This window comes from Gorilla gorilla, chromosome 5, assembly GCF_029281585.2.
Source record: "Gorilla gorilla gorilla isolate KB3781 chromosome 5, NHGRI_mGorGor1-v2.1_pri, whole genome shotgun sequence".
Lineage (NCBI taxonomy): Eukaryota > Metazoa > Chordata > Mammalia > Primates > Hominidae > Gorilla > Gorilla gorilla.
In genome coordinates, this window is record NC_073229.2 from 49,050,925 (window position 1) to 49,069,325 (window position 18,401).

Here is an 18,401-nt window from a genome sequence, read left to right on the forward strand (position 1 = left end):
CTCAGAAAGCACAGAGGCCCCCGTGTGCAGGGGCCGCCCTGGGCGATGTGTGAGCCTCTGTGGTCACAGCTGCTGCTGGACAAGTTTCCACTGAAGGGACAAGGACAATGGAGCAGTGAAGGTGACCCAGCTGAGGACTGACCACATAAAGCTCATGATGGACTCAACACCAACTGGGCACAGGCCCCGTCCACACTCGGCCCCCACAGCCTTCTCCACACCCCACCTGCAACAGACTCAGCACAGTGAACATGCAGATTCTGGAAGGTTCTCAGGTCTTTATTTGCTCTCTCAAATTCCAGGAATTGACTTATTTAATTAATCCATCAACCTCTCATAGCAAATATTTGAGAAAACAAATTTATATTCAGATTCTTATTTTCAGTAGGGAAGTAAGAAGTTGCAGCTCAGTGCACATAAAGTTGAGACGGAGATGGAGACATCCAGCCCCACCTCTCTGGAACAAGAAAGATGACTGGGGAGGAAACACAGGTCAGCATGGGAACAGGGGTCACAGTGGACACAAGGGTGGGCTGTCTCTCCACCTCCTCACATTATGCTAACAGGGACGCAGACACATTCAGGTGCCTTTGCAGAAAGAGATGCCAGAGGCTCTTGAAGTCACAAAGGGGAGGCGTGAAGAAAACCTGCATCTCAGTCCCTCACAAGACAGCTGTCTCAGGCTACAGAAAACAACAGTCATGAACAAATTCTGGTTAGTCATGGTAAGTGATGACACTGAACAGCCCACCACACACGCGAAACGTCCCAATCAAAGAATCTCCATTACCCAGGCCTTTCCCCTCTACCCCACCACCCCCCTGCCCACTCTAGACCCCAAGAATCTCACCTTTTCAAGCTGTGAGAGACACATCAGAGCCCTGGGCACTGTCGCTGGCTGGAGTAGAACAAAAACAGGACCTGGTCAGAGCCCGCAGGAGACGTGGGACAGAAGGAATTATGGGGTGGGTGAGCTCCTCCACACTCCCACCCCCACCACTTACACGCAGCCTGAGAGTAGCTCCCTCCTTTTCCACCTGTGGGAAGAAAATGTCCTGTGAGGGGACTGGGAGGAAGCAGGGCCATGAGATGTTAGAGGAACCTCCCAGTCTTGGACCCAAAAGGAATTTCCAGAAGTATGACTACAGACCCAGGGCAGGATCAGGAAACACGAGGAAAGCAAGTGTGGGTCGTGGACCAACTGCCCTCCTAAGGTCTGTCCTTAGCAGGGACCTTCCCCTGACTCATGAATGCTGGAATCAGGACCCCAACACCACAACCATCAAGGTGATACATCCGTCCTTCATTGTCACATGTGCTGCACAAAAGAGTAAGTGCTGGCACACAGGGCCCCAGGCTGCGTTAGCCCCTGTGTGGATGCTGCTTCCCAGTAATGAGGCAGGGAACACTTCTACCTGGGGCTTGAAACCCCCAGTGGGACAAGAAAACCCAACCCCACCCCTCACCCCTTCCCTACCTGAGCTCTTCCTCCTACACATCACAGCAGCGACCACAGCGACCACAGCTACGGTGACCACAAGGACAGCCAGGCCAGCAACAATGCCCACGATGGGGATGGTGGACTGGGAAGATGGCTCTGGGAAAGGAGGGGAAGATGAGGGGCCCCGACCCTGCTGAAGGGCTCCAGAAGGGCTCCTGCTTTTCCTGAGAAGAGATATGACCCCTCATCCCCCTCCTTACCCCATCTCAGGGTAAGGGGCTCCGGCAGCCCCTCGTGCTGCACACGGCATGTGTATCTCTGTTCTTCTCCAGAAGGCACCACCACAGCTGCCCACTTCTGGAAGGTTCTATCTCCTGCTGGCCTGGTCTCCACAAGCTCGGTGTCCTGAGTTTGGTCCTCGCCATCTCGCTGCCAGGTCAGTGTGATCTCCGCAGGGTAGAAGCCCAGGGCCCAGCACCTCAGGGTGGCCTCATGGTCAGAGATGGGGTGGTGGGTCACGTGTGTCTTTGGGGGGTCTGATGGGAAGAGTCAGAAAATTCAGGCGCTTTGCATCTCTCATAGGACACCCTAGGACCACCCATGTGACCAACCTGAGAATGGACAGGACACCTGGGGTGGGGAAGGGGGCACAGAATCCAGACACCAGCCTGGACACAGGCACCTGGGATAATCTCCTATTCATTGGAAAGTTCGAGTCTCTGAGCGGGGAATAGGGACTTCTGCTCCTGATCTGAGTGGAGGTAAAGTGACTCAGAAGTGCCGGAATCAGAGCCCCAAACACACTGAGTGTGAGGCAGAGAACAAGGCCTGAGAGGAAAAGTCACGGTGCCCAAGGCTGCTGCAGGGGTCAAAGGGGACCCCTGATCAGTATTCTAGGGGCTGTCTTCCCCTCCATTTCCTCAGAGACGTCATCCCTTAATTGTCCTAGAGAGAAGAGGGGGCCCTCAAAGGAAACTCAGGAAAACTCATGCCATTCTCCATTCAAGGGAGGGCGACATTCTAGCGCTGATCCCATTTTCCTCCTCTTCTCGTGGGAGGCCATCCCCGGCGACCTATAGGAGATGGGGAAGGCTCCCCACTGCCCCTGGTACCCGCGCGCTGCAGCGTCTCCTTCCCGTTCTCCAGGTATCTGCGGAGCCACTCCACGCACAGGCCCTCCAGGTAGGCTCTCTCCTGCTCCGCCGCACGGGCCGCCTCCCACTTGCGCTGTGTGATCTGAGCCGCGGTGTCCGCCGCGGTCCAGGAGCTCAGGTCCTCGTTCAGGGCGAGGTAATCCTTGCCGTCGTAGGCCAACTGGCTATACCCGCGGAGGAGGCGCCCGTCCGGCCCCATGTCGCAGCCATACATCCTCTGGATGGTGTGAGACCCTGGCCCCGCCCCCGCGGTCAGCCCCGTCCCCCGAGCCCCGCCCCGCCCCGACCAACCCGCGGGGATTTTGGCCTCAACTGAAAATGAAACCGGGTAAACGCGCCTGGGGCTCTCGCCGGCCGAGGGTCTGGGCGGGTCCCACGGCCTCGGGGCGGATCTCCGACCCGGAGACTGTGGGCGACCCGGCCCGTCCGTGGGGGATGGGGAGTCGTGACCTGCGCCCCGGGCCGGGGTCACTCACCGTCCTCGCTCTGGTTGTAGTAGCCGCGCAGGGTCCCCAGGCCCACTCGGTAAGTCTGTGTGTTGGTCTTGGAGATCTGTGTCTCTCGGTCCCAATACTCCGGCCCCTCCTGCTCTATCCATGGCGTCCGCGGCTCCTTCCTCGGACTCGCGGCGTCGCTGTCGAACCACACGAACTGCGTGTCGTCCACGTAGCCCACGGTGATGAAGCGGGGCTCTCCGCGGCCGGGCCGGGACATGGCGGTGTGGAAATACCTCATGGAGTGGGAGCCTGGGGGCGAGGAGGGGCTGAAACCCGCCCGACCCTCCTCCCGGCGCTGCTCCCCGGGTCCTGCGCCGCCGCCTGCGGTCCCCTCGCTCCTCCCCACAGAGGCCATTTCCCTCCCGACCCGCACTCACCGGCCCAGGTCTCGGTCAGGGCCAGGGCCGCCGAGAGCAGCAGGAGGAGGGTTCGGGGCGCCGTGACCTGCATCTCGGCGTCTGAGGAGATTCTGAGTCCGGGTGGGTGCGTGGGGACTTTAGAACTGGGACCCCGGCGACTGATTGGCTTCTCTAGACACCCGATACCCAATGGGAGTGGGAAATGGGGACGCGTCACGAGTATCCTGGAAGAAGGACCCGACACAGGTTGGGAGAAGAAGTGAAACTCGGGGGAGTGGGGAATCCCCAACGCTGCGCCTCCCCAATGCAGACACGGCTCTCGGAGCCTGAGACCCTGAGAGCCCCGCCCGGGACCTGGGACTTCGTCCTGATCCCTCTTCTCCTACACCAGCCTCTTTGTCACACTGTCTGCCTGAGTCCTGGACAAGGATCTGTCTGTGGAAACCAGGGAGAGACCCCCAGGCTGCGCCCACCCCCTTCCGCTTCACTTCTCCTCCTGGAATCCCTGTCCCTGAACTGGACTCCCTGCCTCCCACTCCTTACTTCTCCTCTTGGATCTTGTGTAGGGAAACTGACCACGGGGAACTTGATGCCAGAGAGTGAGCTCGCCCTGGGAATGGAGGTGTAGAGACAGGGGTTTTCTCTCTAAACCTGGCGAAGTTTTGTCTGAAGCCACCACACAGAGATTCTCATAGAGACCAGTTTCCTTTTTGTTTATTAATACAGTAGGTAGCACAATATTGGTAATCCCTGAATGATTAGAATTCCAATCTGTGAAAGACCTGTGTCAAAACAGCATTACAATTAAACTCTCAAAGCTCGTAAGTTTTACTTTCCCAGACTATGGATCTGTGACTCTGGGTTGTTGCATTTAAAATTATCTTCATTCCCCACCCCGAGTTTCCCTATATGAGTCCAGAACATCTCCTGAATATAAAGAAGCGGGGTTTGTTACTGTCTATTGCAACCGGGAACCTGTAGTCATCACCTCAAAGTTGCGAGTGCTCCATGCAGTCCCAATGCTCTTCACCAGCGCTCAAGCACTGCCTGTTTTCCTGAACTCCGCACATCTAAGCAGTGTGCATGTTTTATCTGGACACTTGGTATTTTTGTAACTCTTTTTTTTTAATCATAAGGAGCCAATTAGCTTTTAGGAAGTCCAACAAAATGTATTAAATACCGAATGCAAAGAACCCTCTGCCAGGCTCTTCCACTGCTTTAGGATTCTTTCCCCTGCTCCTTTTCCTCACCTCCTGCTTCTCCAGCCCTTCTGTCTGCCCCTCTCATCCCTCACACCCCCCCCCCTTAGTCCCTGCCACCCTTTCACTCCTGAATTGTGGCACTAACACTGTCCCTCACCTCCTGCCCATGTCTGTTCTCCCCACAGTGCTCAGCAGTCCTGCTAATGTGACTCAGGTCATGTCATTTCTTCACTTACAATGGTTGGGTTTTGGTCTACCATTTTGCTATATGTTTTCAATTTGTCTCATATCTTTTTGTTTCTGTTCCTCCTTTACTACTTTCTTATGTGTCAAATAAACATTTTTTAGTTTATGGTTTTAATTCTCCTAGTGGCTTTTGGCTATATTTCTTTACACAATAGCAAAGAATGGAAACCCGATTCCTTGACTTTTCACAGTGAAGTTCAGGTAATATTAAGCTGCATCCAGCAAAATAAAGGACACTTGTAACAGTGTAGTTTCTTGTAACCTACCATTATGCTATTATTGTTTTATATATTACATCAATCTATATTATAAACTCAATGATACAGTGTAATACTTTTTGTTTTAAACAAGTAGCCATATGTCTTCAGGAAATTAAGAAAATGAGTGTGAATGTGACATGTGTATGTGCATCATTTCTGTTGTTAATTGTTCCTTTCTGTATATCTGGGTAACCATCTAGTATCATTTTCCTTCACCCTGAAGCACTTCCTTTAAAATTAAATGTAGTACAGGACCCCTAGGAAATTAATTTTATGGCTTTGATTATCTAAAAATGTCTTTATTTTTGCCTCCCCTCCCCCCCCCCCTTTTTTTTTTTTTTTTGCTTATTAGGGCATTTATGTGTAATAAAATTCACCAGTTTTAGCTGCACTTTTTTGGCGAATATTGGTAATTATTTATAGTCATGTAACTACCACACTGCCCAGTAGAGAAACCCAGAATGCAAAGAATCCCCTGCTAGGCTCCTCCACTGCTGTAGAGTCCTTTCTCCTGCTCCTTCTCCTCACCTCCTGCTTCCCCAGCCCTTCTCTCTGTCCTCTTCCCTCACACCCTCCTCTCCCCTTAGTTCCCACCGCCCAGTTACTTCTGAGTTGTGGCGCTGTAGAGAACCGTTTCTTTTCCCTAAAAACTTTCTTTCTGCCCCTTTCTATTTAATCCTTGCCTCCCACCCTCACCCCTTCCCTTCACTCAACCACCACTCTGTTTTCTGTCACTGCAATACTGAAATTTCTAGAATGTAATGGACGTGCAGTCGTATGTTATGTAGTCCTTCGTTTGGTCTCTCCTTTAGCATAATGATGTTTGAGATGATGCCATTCACTCATTTTTGTTGCTGAGCAGCTGCTGAGTATTGCTGGAATCCCAGCTTATTCACTGGTTTCTCTGCCTCCAGTTGATAGACATGTGGATTCCTCCAGTTAGGGCTTGTTATTAATGAAGCCACTATAAATAACTGCTTACAAGTGTGGCCTTACATTTTTATTTCTTTTGGATAAATACATATTTGTGGAATTGCTGGGCCATGTGGTAATAGATGGGTAACTGTATAAGAAATTGCCATACCACTTTACAAATTGGCTGCCACATTTTTTGCATTCCTACCAGCAATATCAGACATTCCTATTTTTTCCATATTCTTGACAGTATTTAGACTTATCAAATGTCTTTTTAACTTTACCTATTGTAGGTGATGTGTGATGGTTTCTCATTGTGGTTTTAACTTGCACTTCTTTGATGACTAGTATTGTTTGCTATCTTTTCGTGTTCATCTAAGTGACTTATTAAATATATTGTATGAACTATTTTGCAAATTCAATGATTAATTCCAGAGACTTTTTCAGAATTCCCTAGTGTTTTCTACATATGTAATGAAGTTGGTGACAAAGACTTTTGTTTCTTCCTTTCCTATCTATTGATCTTTTTTCTTTTAAAATTGTTTTTATTTGGTAGAGATGAGGTCTCACTATCGGGCTGGTCTCAAACTCCTGAACTCAAGTGATCCTTCCACCTCAGCCTCCCAAAATGCAGGGATTACAGGCATGAGCCACCATGCCTGGTCCTTCTATTGGTTTCTTATTTCATTTTCTTGCCATGTTGCACTAATTTGGATGCCTCTTAGGTGTTTAAACAAGAATGATGAGAGCTCACATGTATGTTTACAAGGAACTTAAACAAATTTACAAGAAAAAAAACAGCCCTATCAAAAATTGGCAAAGGGTATGAACAGACACTTCTCAGAAGAAAAAACATATGAAAAAAAAGCTCAATATCAATGATCATTAGAGAAAAGCAAATCAAAACCACAATGATGTACTATCTCCTGCGAGCCAGAATGGCAATTATTAAAAAGTGAGGAAACAGTAGATGCTGGTGAGGCTGTGGAGAAATAGGAATGCTTTTTCACTGTTGGTGGGAATGTAAAATAGTTCAACCATTACAGAGGATGGTGTGACCATTCCTCAAAGATGTAGAACCAGAAATACTATTTGACCCAGCAATCCCATTACTGGGTATATACCCAAAGGAATATCAATCATTCTACTATAAAGACATGCACAGGTATGTTTATTGCAGCACTATTTTCAATAGCAAAGACATGGAACCAACCCACATGCCCATCAATGATAGTCTGGGTAAAGAAAATGTGGTAGATATACACCATGGAATACTACACAGCCGTAAAAAGGAATGAGTTCATGTCCTTTGCAGGGACATGGATGAAGCTGGAAGTCATCGTCAGCAAACTAACATGGGAACAGAAAACCTAATACCACGTGTTCTCACTCTTAAGTGGGAGGTGAACAATGAGAACACATGGACACAGGGAGGGGAACAACACACACCAGGGCCTTTTGGGGAGTCGGGGGTAAGAGGAGGGAACTTAGAGGTTGGGTGAATAGGTGCAGCAAACCACTATGGCAGACTATACGTATGTAACAAACCTGCACGTTCTGCACATGTATCTGGAACTTAAAGCAAAATAAAATAAATTAAATAAAAAAGAAAGTGCATGACTTACATGTACACATATGTTCATTGAAGCACTATTCACAATAGCAAAGACTTGGAATCAACCTAAATGCCCGTCAATGGTAGACTGGATAAAGAAAATGTGGCACATATACACCATAGAATACTATACAGCCATAAAAAAGAATGAGATTGCGTCCTTTGCAGGAACATGGATGGAGCTGGAGGCTGTTATTCTTAGCAAACTAATGCAGGAACAGAAAGCTATATACCACATGTTCTCACTTATAAGTGGGAGCTAAATGATGAGAATACACGGGCATGCAGAGGGGAACAACACACACTGGGGTCCACTTGAGGGTAGAGGGTGGGAGGAGGGAAAGGATCAGGAAAAATAGCTAATGGGAACTAAGACTTAATACTTGGGTGGGTACTAATGGGTATAGAAATAATTTGTGAAACAAAACCCCATGACACAAGTTTACCTATATAACAAACCTGCACATGTACCCCTTAACTAAAAATAAAAGTTAAATTAAAAAAAAAAAAAAAAACAAAGAAAGTGCATGTCTGGAAAGAGCGTATGGTTGTGTTCCGTGTTTTTTTAAACCAAGTCACACAATCTCTGCCCTTCATTGGAGTGTTGATTCATATAGGTTTTTGTCATTATTGATATGATAAGTTTCATGTCTACCATGTTATTTTCCCGGTTTTTGTTTCTCTGTTCCTCTTGTCCTGATCAATGACTTTTTATTAGAAACCATAGAAACAAAAGAAAGTAGAATAACATCTTTAAAGTGCTGGAAGACAAAGAGATCAACTAAGAATTCTATATCCAGCATAGATGTCCTTCAAGGATAGGCAAATGAGATATTTCAGGTAAAAGAAAATTAAAAGAATTTGTCACCAGCAGATCTGTACAATTACAATTGGTAAAGAAAATTCTTCAGACTAGAGGCAAATGATACCAGGTGGAAAATGAGATTATCAAAAAAGATGAAGATGATCAAAAATGGTAAATATTGGGCTAAGTGCAAAAGGCTATCTTGCTCCCCTCATTTATTCTTACTTTATATACATAGAACTGTTTAAGGATAAGAAAAAGTTTTTTATCGTGGGACTTACAACCTATATAGATATATTACATATAATATCTATACCATAAAAGATGGACATTTTATAGAGGATAAATGGTTGCAATATTTCTATATTTATGGGCACTAGCACGTTATTAACTGAAAGTAGGCTGTGAAATGTTAAGAATGAGTTAAGTTCTGAAGGAAATTGGGACACTAAAAACCATTCAAAAGATCGACAAGTCTCGGAGATGGTTTTTTGAAAACAAATCCTAGCCAGTCTTGAGTCTCATCATCCTACGATTTCAGAACTATCGTGAATATAAAAGTAATCAAAGAACAGTCCTGCCCAGAAAGAGGAGTTATCCCTAAATATGGTGGCCCTGGGACAGCTGGCCCTCCCTGCTGGACCTCTTCCACATGGATGCTTTCTGCAGTGACTTTGTTGCCTTGCTATTCCACTCTACCCAGTGTCCTGACCCAAGAGACAAGGGGCGTCTGGTGCTGTGTCCACACTTGGAGAAGGAAATCTTGAAGGTGTCAGTACATTACAAGCTGGGCATGACAGCTCACCCCTGTAATCCCAGCAATTCAGGACGCTAAGGCAAGAGGATTGCTTGAGATCAGGAGTTGGAGACCAGCTTGAACAACATTGTGAGAACCTCGTCTCTAAAAGATATAAAAATAAGTAAACTTAGCTGGGCACGGTGGTGGGCACTTGTATTCCCAGGTATTGGGGAGGCTGAGATGGGAAGATCCCTTGGGCTTATGGATTCAAGTCTGTAGTGAGCTGTGATCGCATCACTGGACTCCAGCCCAGACCACAGAGTGGGATCTTGACTCAAAAAACAACAACAACAACAACAAACACTGTAAACCTTTGCTCACCATGGGTTATTTTATTTATTATTTATTCAATGTGTATTTTGATTTTATTTTACTGGCAGCACAATAAACCAGCACATGCTGAAACTAGAAATCACATCCACTTTCCAGTGTTAAAAAGCCTAGTCCAGGCAGGTGAGGAGACAGTCCTCATTAGCGCTGAGGATTCAGGGAGAATGAGATGGGCTGGGCAGGAAGGTTTTTTTGTCTGTTTGTTTGTTTTCTATGAACAAGTGTAACTTTTTATTATGATAGAGTTGTTTTTGTTAAAGAAATACATGAAAATGGTTAAGTAAAATCAAATGGCTCCAAAAGTCTTACAATGAAAACAACAGTCCTGCCAGTTGTTCTCTCGAGAGGCAAGCACTTTTCATTCTCTTAGTTTTTCCTCCTGGTAGTTACCTTCATGGGTTTTTCCAAATTATTATTTTTTTAGTTTTTCAAGTGGGTGCATATATTAGTACATGTAATTTTAAAAAGGCTCTTCAGTTTATAATGCATCCTAACAGTCCCCTGCCCCATCCCTCCTAATTCTCCAGAGCAACGACTTTTAACTCTTTTAGCAATGTCTTCTATTTTTTTCCTCACATAACTACTTAGTCATTTCTCGATTATTTTATACATTCTATAGTGATTTCTTGATATGACAGATGAGGATTTAGCTCTTACACCATCACTACCTTCACTTTTCCTCCCATATTGTCCCAAAGTAGTTACCAGAGTTAGGGGCTAAGTAGTCACCACATCATTATGAGTATGTACATATTGCTAACTGTTGAGAAAAACAGAGTATTATGCTCTTACTTCCTGTCCTGCACTTCCTTCTGCCCTAGAATTAATGATTGCCTAACCACCCTTCCCCCTTGTTTTTTTTTTTAACTTTTGCTTTATCTTCAATGAACTTTTTTCCAAATGCCCCAAATCTGGCAATAACCTATTATTATTTTTAAGAGAAGGGAATCTCACTATGGTGGCCAGGCTGGTCTTGAAATCTTGGGCTCAAGCCAACCTCTTGCTTAGCCTCCTGAGTAGCTGGAACTACAAGCATGGGCCATTCCACCCAGATAACCTATTAATATTTTTACTGTTTCTTTTTAAAGCCAGCTCCATAGCTGGAATATTTCCTGTGTTTGATCCTATTTGCTGGACCCATGTCATTCTCTGGTTTGTCTACTCCTTCATTTTGCTGGAGTATTTTCTCCAATAGCTTCCCAACAAAGGATACATGGAGGTAACCCCTGAGTCTTTGCTTGCCTTAAAATGTATTATTTTACCTTCACCCTTGATTATTTGGCTGAATATAGATTTATTCGTTGAAAATAACTTTCTTTCTAGAATTCTGAGGGCATGGTTCCATTGTTTTCAGCTTCTTTTTCGAGACAAGCTCTCTTCTGTCACCCAGGCTGGAGTGCAGTGGCACAATCACAACTCACTGCAGCCTCGAACTCGCAGGCTCAATTGATCCTTCCATCTCAGCTCCCTGAGTAGATGGGACTACAGGTGTGCACCAAAATGCCCAGCTAACTTTTGTATTTTTTGTAGAGATGGGGCTTCACCATGTTGCCCAAGCTGATCTCAAGGTATCTGCCTGTCTCTGCCTCCCAAAATGCTGAGCCACTGTGTTACAGGCATGAGCCACTGTGCCTGGCCAGTTTTTCTTTTATTCTCTCTCTACTTTCTTCATTTCTCAAAGGCATCTCAAACTCAGTGGGCCCAAACCCAGGGCAAACTCCATCAGAATATCCTGCTACTTCTGACTTTAAAATATATCTTAAATCACAGTTTCTTACTACATGCAACCCTTTGGTTCAAACTACCATCATCCCTCACTTGAACTTAGAATTGGTTTTCCTGCTTCTGTATTTTTTTAAAACATAAAATATTTCAAATAAACCATGCGTGGCTTTATACTTTTTACTACATAAAAAGAATAAAGATCTGGGGTGGCTCAAGCCTGTAATCCCAGCACTTTGGGAGGCCGAGGCGGGCGGATCACTTTAGGTCAGGAGTTCGAAACCAGCCTGACCAACATGGTGAAACCCCGTCTTCACCAAAAACACAAAATTAGCCAGGCATCGTGGCGCGCACCTGTAGTCCCAGCTACTTAGGAGCCTGAGGCAGGAGAATCGTTTGAACCTGGGAAGTCAGAGGTTGCAGTGAGCTGAGGTTGCGCCATTGCACTCCGTCAGGGTAACAAGAGCGAAACTCTGTCAAAAAAAAAAAAAAAAAAGATATGAAGAGCTTATATACTTAAACATGAAATTGCTTTAAGTGTTTGCCATTCACTGTTCACATGCATGCCAGCAGCTTCTTACTGCAAACACCTGGGACTTGCTATAGAGCAGCTGGAGTACATTCTGCCCACACACAGGACAGGGAGCTGACAACCAAGGAGTGGGGGATCAATATGCCAGCTTTCTCCCCTCCGTTTCCCTGTATCTCAGCAGTATGGAGCTTGTTACCAGTGAGAACCTGCTCACTGACTTTAAACTGGTTTTCTTACCTTCTCAGTTCCATTTCTCCATACCTCAATTGATGATTTCTGGTAAGACCTAGAAAATAAACTGCTTTCACTGAAATTGCAGTCTTGGAAACTGCTTTGGGTTCCCCAAAAGACAGAAATATATTCATTTTCCCATCACTGGACTTCCAGGTTGTTTTCAATTTTTCACTGTTACAAACAAGGCTGCAACATTTGCGTGCAAACCTCTGGGTATACACGTAAGGAGCTTTCGGTATTTCCCACTAGTGAAACTTCTCAGCTGGAGGGTATGTGCATCTTCATCTTTAAGAAATACTACCAACATTTGAAAAGCCCAACAATGTCAAGGACTGGCAAGAGTCCCATATGCGATGGGTGTGGAATGGCAGCTCACTGTAGCAGGTGCTGGGGACTCAGTCATGGTCTTGGAGAGGCACTTAGTTATAGCAAGAATATTTCATAAGTGGTATCTGATATAGTCAAGATTAGTGGGGAGTAAAAACATGTTGCTTAGAAATAATTATCCAAAGATCTAAAGTCAACAAGTCTTTTTTTCTAATGTAAAAATATAAACTTTTTTTCAGAGGGAGGGGGAACAACTTAAAATAAACCAGAAAACACCTTCATATTAATCATTCTTCTCATATACTTGAAATTTGTACTTAATACATCCGAGAGAACGCCTGGATATTCTGGCAGAATTTTATATTTCTCCAAATCAATTTCTGGAAAAAACGTGTCACTTTCAAAGTCCTGCATGATCCTTGTCACAAATAGTTTAAGATGGCCTGGGTGACTCATGGCTTCCTTATAAACAGAACTGCCACCAACTATCCAAATCATGTCTACTCTATTTGCTAATTCTGGTTGTTAAGTAAGTTTTAAGATCTCATCCAGACTTCTGGCAAGAAAATGAGCTCGTTGTGGAGGTTCCTTGAGTTCTCTGCTGAGAACTAAATTAATTCTATCCTTTAAAGGTCGATTCTTCCCAGGAATGGAGAACCAGGTCTTCCTACACAAAATCACCAGATTCTGTTTACCTTCTACTGAAGAGATTGTGTCATTCTCTGGAAATACCTAAATTCATTCCAGAGCAGCGGCCAGGGCAGGTCCCCGTTCTTGCCGATGCCCATGTTCTGAGACACAGCGACGATGCAGTTTAGCAAACGAACCATGACAGCAGCGGTGAGCTCCTCCAAGCCCGCTCGCTACACCAGGACGCGCGGCCAAGATTGGCCGGAAGGTTTTTACTTGGAAACTGGAGGATGAGCCATGACATCCCTCTCTCCACCTCAAAGCTCGTCCTGGGCATCCACCTCCTGGGAGCAGAAGCAGCGCAGCAGCGCCACCTGGTGGTCAATGCGCTTCCTTTGCAGATCACGCACAGCCCTGAGATCCACCTCTCCTTCCTACGCACCACGGATTTCTTCACTGGACACCAGCCTGCGTCAATCCTCCTGTAAAGCAAAAGAAGCGTGAGGTTGGTGGGGGAGGAATGGTGTTATCTCCACCTTTGGCGAGAACCATGTCACCGTGTTCAGGGGAAGGGCCAGGCCTTACTCCCCATGCAGAGAGGAGGCTCTGGCCGTGAAGGCGCCTGTGGAGAGGTGAGGACCCGCTCCCTCTACACTGATGGCCAAGAGCCTGCAGATGGCGGGGAAGGCTTCCCTTCATCTGTGTCCTATCAGGTTCTTCCAGGAGTCCAGGAGTAGACCTGCATATTGCCTCTGGTGATGTGAGCTGCATGCACACCTAGAAGTGAGGTCACCCCTTCTGGGGGCCCTGGGGCTGCTGGTTGTCCTGGGTGCTCAGAGGGAAGATGGGGAGGGGGCTTCGTGCAAAACAGTAACCATACTCTATAAATTATTATTTCATTAGCCTTTGTGTCATAAAATAAAATCTAGGACTGCAAAAGGGAAAAAAAAGGTCTAAAATTTGTGTCCTTTAATAAAAAGTAAACACCCATTAACCACCAGGGATAGACGTTTCCGGAGCAAACCAGAAGCCCCATCATTTGCCCCAGCTCAGCAATAAACTCTTTCCTCCCCCAAATAAAAATACATCCTGACTTTTACGATCATAACTTCTTTGTTCTATTTTATATTTTTATCATCCAAAACTATGATTTAGTTTTACCTTTAGAAATATGCTTTTGTTCACTTTTATTCTATAGATTGTTTCTTGAAATTTATATTGTGTGGTAGAGCTTCCCATAGTGTTCATTTTGCTGATTGCTCCCCAAGCCATTGTTTGAATATGTGTTTTTATTATCTGTATTGCCTCTAAATTGGTAATTGGCTATGGAGGTTAGCTTCTATTCAGGCTTGATTTCTCTCTCACTTGTATTTGTTTGATGGTGCTGTATTGTGTTCTTCCATCAAGAGGAAGAACCTCACATTAGTTTTTTTATTGTGTTGTTAGTCGCCATTGCTATTCAATGGTTAAATCTGTTAATTCTTGATGAGTTGCAAAAGAGTTATTATAGTCTCAGTCTCTCATTCCTTCCTCATTTATTATCTGAATAATTTCTAAGTAAGAGATTCACCCCCCTCTACTGTTTGTTTACTACTAGAAACTTGCTTTTTGAGAGACTAAGCCAAGCATCTACTCACCTATGACCCAGCAATAGCAGTCTTAGTTCTAAACCAATAGAAATGCATGTATGTGTGTACCAAAATATATGAAAATATTATTCATAGCATCACGATTTGTAAAATCTGGATATAACACAATTGTCTATCAACAGCGAAGGGACAAGAAATGTGAGCTATTTATAAAGTGGAGCATTGGACAGCCATGGGAGTGAATAGGCTACGACCACACACAGCGAGATGATGAGACCCAGGGGCATGATGGTGACTGTATAATGCCATTCAGCTGGAACTGGCAGAACTCATCTGTGTTAGAAATCAGGAGTGGCTACTCTAGGGTTGGGGAGGGTGGTTTGTGACTGAGTAAGATCCAGTGATGTTTCTGGGAAGCTGTGATTGGTGTACTTTGATGTGGGTGTTGTTTACCTGAGTGTTCACTATGTGAAACTCCACTGCCCACTTGTGGATTGTCCTCCTTTCTCCACGCATGCTGTCCTTCACTCAAATATACTTTGCTGATGCTTTGAAGCAATTCTATCTACACTAAGAAGAATCGCTCCTACCTCACATCCTTGGAAATGCTGGATTGAAAAAATTAGTGCAATTGTTTTTAATTCCAGGAAACAAATACATATAAAGAGGAAAATCTACAACAAGAGCAGTAGGTTTGGGAGCTGACACCAGAACAGCTTTGGAAATGGCTCTCGAGCCAGGAACTGGGGATCAAACCCAAACAAACCCATAGGAGGTAGGGGGTGTGAAATGATGTCCAATAGTGCATGAATGAACGAGTCATGGGCAGTGGCTCATGGCTTGGCTGGCCAGTCACAAACTTGAGGAAAATAGAGTTGGAAAACTGGGAGGTAGAGGAGAGAGGTACGCACAGACCTCTTGCTATAGGCCGAGTGTGTGACGATAGTGGTTGTGTGTGGATGCCTACCAGAGGGTCTTTAAGGAGATGGGGCTCCCTGTAACCAGGTGGGTGAGATGGCTTGATGGACGATGCCACTCAGCCACACAGGCCTTGCTCATGGAGTCCCTGCACAAAGTGGCCATGGTGGCTGCGATGGACACTGCATGGGCACAGCAATTGCGTCGCCACTCACCAAGGCTGACCTGGCAGCTGCCACTGCTGAGGGCCCAGCCCACCAAAAGCAGCTGTTTTTTTGACGGAGAAATAAAATAGGCAATGGTAATTAAGAATAAAATAACATTATGATAGATAAATATGCCACTAAAGATATAGTAGAGGTTTAAATAATTTTGAGACTATGAACAAGATTATGGCAATGGGGAGAACTTACTACAAGTAAAGAAGTTAAAACAGTTGTAAAACTTTATTTCCGTTCAGGCATATCCAGACTGTTTTACACATAAGTTCTACCAAAACTTTGAAGAAGGTTACGGAACTTATACATAATATTCAAGAGAATGAGGAAACATAGAGAAAGCCAGTAAACTCATTATTGTTTATGTATAAATAACATTGATTCTAAAGCCAGCTAGGGAATACATAAGAGAAAAGCATGATAAGATAATCACTTCTAAGCAATTAGAGGTAAAAATACTGAGAAAAATAGTACTAGATTGTGTCCACCAATGAGCTATAAATAAATTAAATATCCTGCCCAGGTTATTCATCCCCAGAATACAAGAATATTTAAACTTTAAATCTGTAATGCATTTTACCACTTAATTAAAGAATAAAAGACAGAGATAATGACGTTTTATTAGATGCAGAAATTACTGCAGATGAAACTCAACACTCCATCTCGCCCACGTTTCTTCAGTTATCTCCACTTCTAAGAACTTGTTATCAGTACTCGCTTTGGCAGCACATATATTAAAATAGGAATGATACAGAGAAGATCAGCACGGCCCCTGCACAAGGGTGACATGCAACTTCATGAAGCATTCCATATTTTTAAACTCTCAATAAACTAGTATTGAAGGAACATACCTCAAAATAATAAAAGTCATCTATGACAAACCCACAACCAGTATCATACTGAATGCGCAAAAGCTGGAAGCATTCCCCTGTAACACCAGCACAAGGCAAGGATGCCCTCTCTCACCATTCCTGTTCAACACAGTATTGGAAATTCTGGCCAGGACAATCAGGTAAGAGAAAGAAAGGATATTCAAATAGGAAGAGAGGAAGTCAAATTGTCTTTGTTTGCAAGTGACATGATCCTATATCTAGAAAACCCCATTGTTTCGGCTGAAAAGCTTCTTAAGCTGAAAAGCAACTTCAGTTAAGTCTCAGGGTACAAAATCAGTGTGCAGAAGCCACAAGCATTCCTATACACCAACAATAGACAAGCAGAGAGTCAAATCGTGAATAAACTTCTATTCACAATTGCTACAAACAGAATAAGATGCCTAGGAATACAGCTCACAAGGGAATTGAAGGATCTCTTCAAGGAGAACTACAAACCGCTTCTTAAGTAACTCAGAGAGGACACGGACAAATGGAAAAACACTCCATGCTCAGGGATAGAAAGAATCAATATTGTGAAAATAGTCATACTGCCCAAAGTAATTTATAGATTCAATGCTATTCTCATTGAACTACCATTGACATTTCTCACAAAATTAGAAGAAACTATTTTAAAATTCATATAGATGATTGACATTAAAGGTAAAATTAAAATTAATATATAAAATAAAACTCAAAATTTTCAAGCCATTTGGAGCTTGTCTTGAGCTAATGAGATTAAGCTCATGTCGTCAAGAAAAATGTTTTACTCTGCTGTTTTTAAGGGTGCTTCTATAGAAAGAGTTTGAGAATCATTAATATGGATTATAGAAAATCATGCTTCATTTAAAAATAAATCTATTTAATCCTAAAGATAGCTTTACTTAAAATGTTTATTGCTGCAGACAAGAAATCTATCTTATTTGAAAAATCAGAAATTGGACATGTCAGTGATTATATAGGTTTTTTTTTTTAAATCTGAACATGAAAAAGTTTTCCCCAGTTTTAAGATAATTTACCATGCTATTCAAGTCAGCCTAAAATTTTAAAAAGCTACTACATAATAAGGTAGGGGTTGAAAAAAGAAATATTTCAGATTCAGAGAATTGTCTTTTTTTAGTACTAACTAAAACATTTAAAAAACTACATTTAATGATGTCATTCTAAATTGGCTCAGTAATATTAAATGAGGAATTTATGTTCCAGCAAACAGTGGATGAATGTGTCTATGGAGAGCATTGTTTCAAAATGTTTTAACAAATATATCATTGAAGTTCTTGCTATTTTATTCAATTTCAGCCACTATTCTTTTTAGTTGATTTTTTTGTCAATCTTAAATTTTCAAAAGAAAGATTGTTTTCAAATTATTTTATATTTAATGAATAAAGTTATACATTACTGATTATTTAAATTGAAAAAAAATAAAATAAAAATAAAATTCATATAGAACCAAAAAGAACTTGTATAGCCAAGACAATCCTAAGCAAAAAGAACAAAGCTGGAGGTATCATGCTACTTGACTTCAAACTATACTACAAGGCTACAGTAACCAAAACAGCATGGTACTGGTACAAAAACAGACACATAGACCAATGGAATAGAATAGTGAACTCAGAAATAAGACCACACATCTACAACTATGAGACTTCAGTGACCACATACAATAAAGAATACAGTCTATACAAAAATAATTTAGAAAATGTAATTTTCACAGTTACCACATTATAATATTGAAAATG

At 43.7% G+C, this 18,401-nt stretch overlaps 1 protein-coding gene, 1 non-coding gene and 1 pseudogene across 3 annotated transcripts; 1 reads left to right on the forward strand and 2 right to left on the reverse strand.

Annotated features, from left to right (window-relative positions):
• Positions 1 to 258: 258 nt before the first annotated feature.
• LOC101143844 (class I histocompatibility antigen, Gogo-B*0201 alpha chain) lies at positions 259 to 3,999 on the reverse strand. 2 transcript variants are annotated; one of them, XM_055389977.1, is made up of 8 exons: positions 3,470 to 3,999; positions 3,072 to 3,341; positions 2,554 to 2,829; positions 1,702 to 1,977; positions 1,478 to 1,597; positions 1,005 to 1,037; positions 851 to 898; positions 259 to 683 (listed from the first exon to the last, which is right to left on the reverse strand). In XM_055389977.1, the coding sequence occupies exons 1-7, from the start codon at positions 3,540 to 3,542 to the stop codon at positions 855 to 857; spliced, it is 1,092 nt and encodes a 363-aa protein (XP_055245952.1). In that variant the 5' UTR covers positions 3,543 to 3,999; the 3' UTR covers positions 259 to 683; positions 851 to 854. The 2 variants fall into 2 exon arrangements, with proteins under 2 accessions (XP_055245952.1, XP_063563535.1); XM_063707465.1 differs by having other exon boundaries at positions 851 to 1,037; positions 3,470 to 3,624.
• An 8,722-nt stretch (positions 4,000 to 12,721) lies between these two features.
• On the reverse strand, positions 12,722 to 13,268 carry LOC115934930 (dihydrofolate reductase-like; annotated as a pseudogene).
• Positions 13,269 to 16,503: 3,235 nt separating this feature from the next.
• LOC115935080 (U6 spliceosomal RNA) lies at positions 16,504 to 16,610 on the forward strand. Its single transcript, XR_004070795.2, has one exon. It is a non-coding gene; the product is annotated as a U6 spliceosomal RNA (small nuclear RNA).
• Positions 16,611 to 18,401: the final 1,791 nt, after the last annotated feature.

Excerpts from the sequence above, each read along its gene's own strand:
- LOC101143844 (XM_063707465.1), bottom strand. The coding sequence starts at position 3,542 with ATGCAGGTCACGGCGCCCCGAACCCTCCTCCTGCTGCTCTCGGCGGCC. Across the intron at positions 3,342-3,469 it reads CCTGACCGAGACCTGGGCCG|GCTCCCACTCCATGAGGTAT; the intron begins GTGAGTGCGGGT and ends CCTCGCCCCCAG. Across the intron at positions 2,830-3,071 it reads CTACAACCAGAGCGAGGACG|GGTCTCACACCATCCAGAGG; the intron begins GTGAGTGACCCC and ends GGGCGGGGCCAG.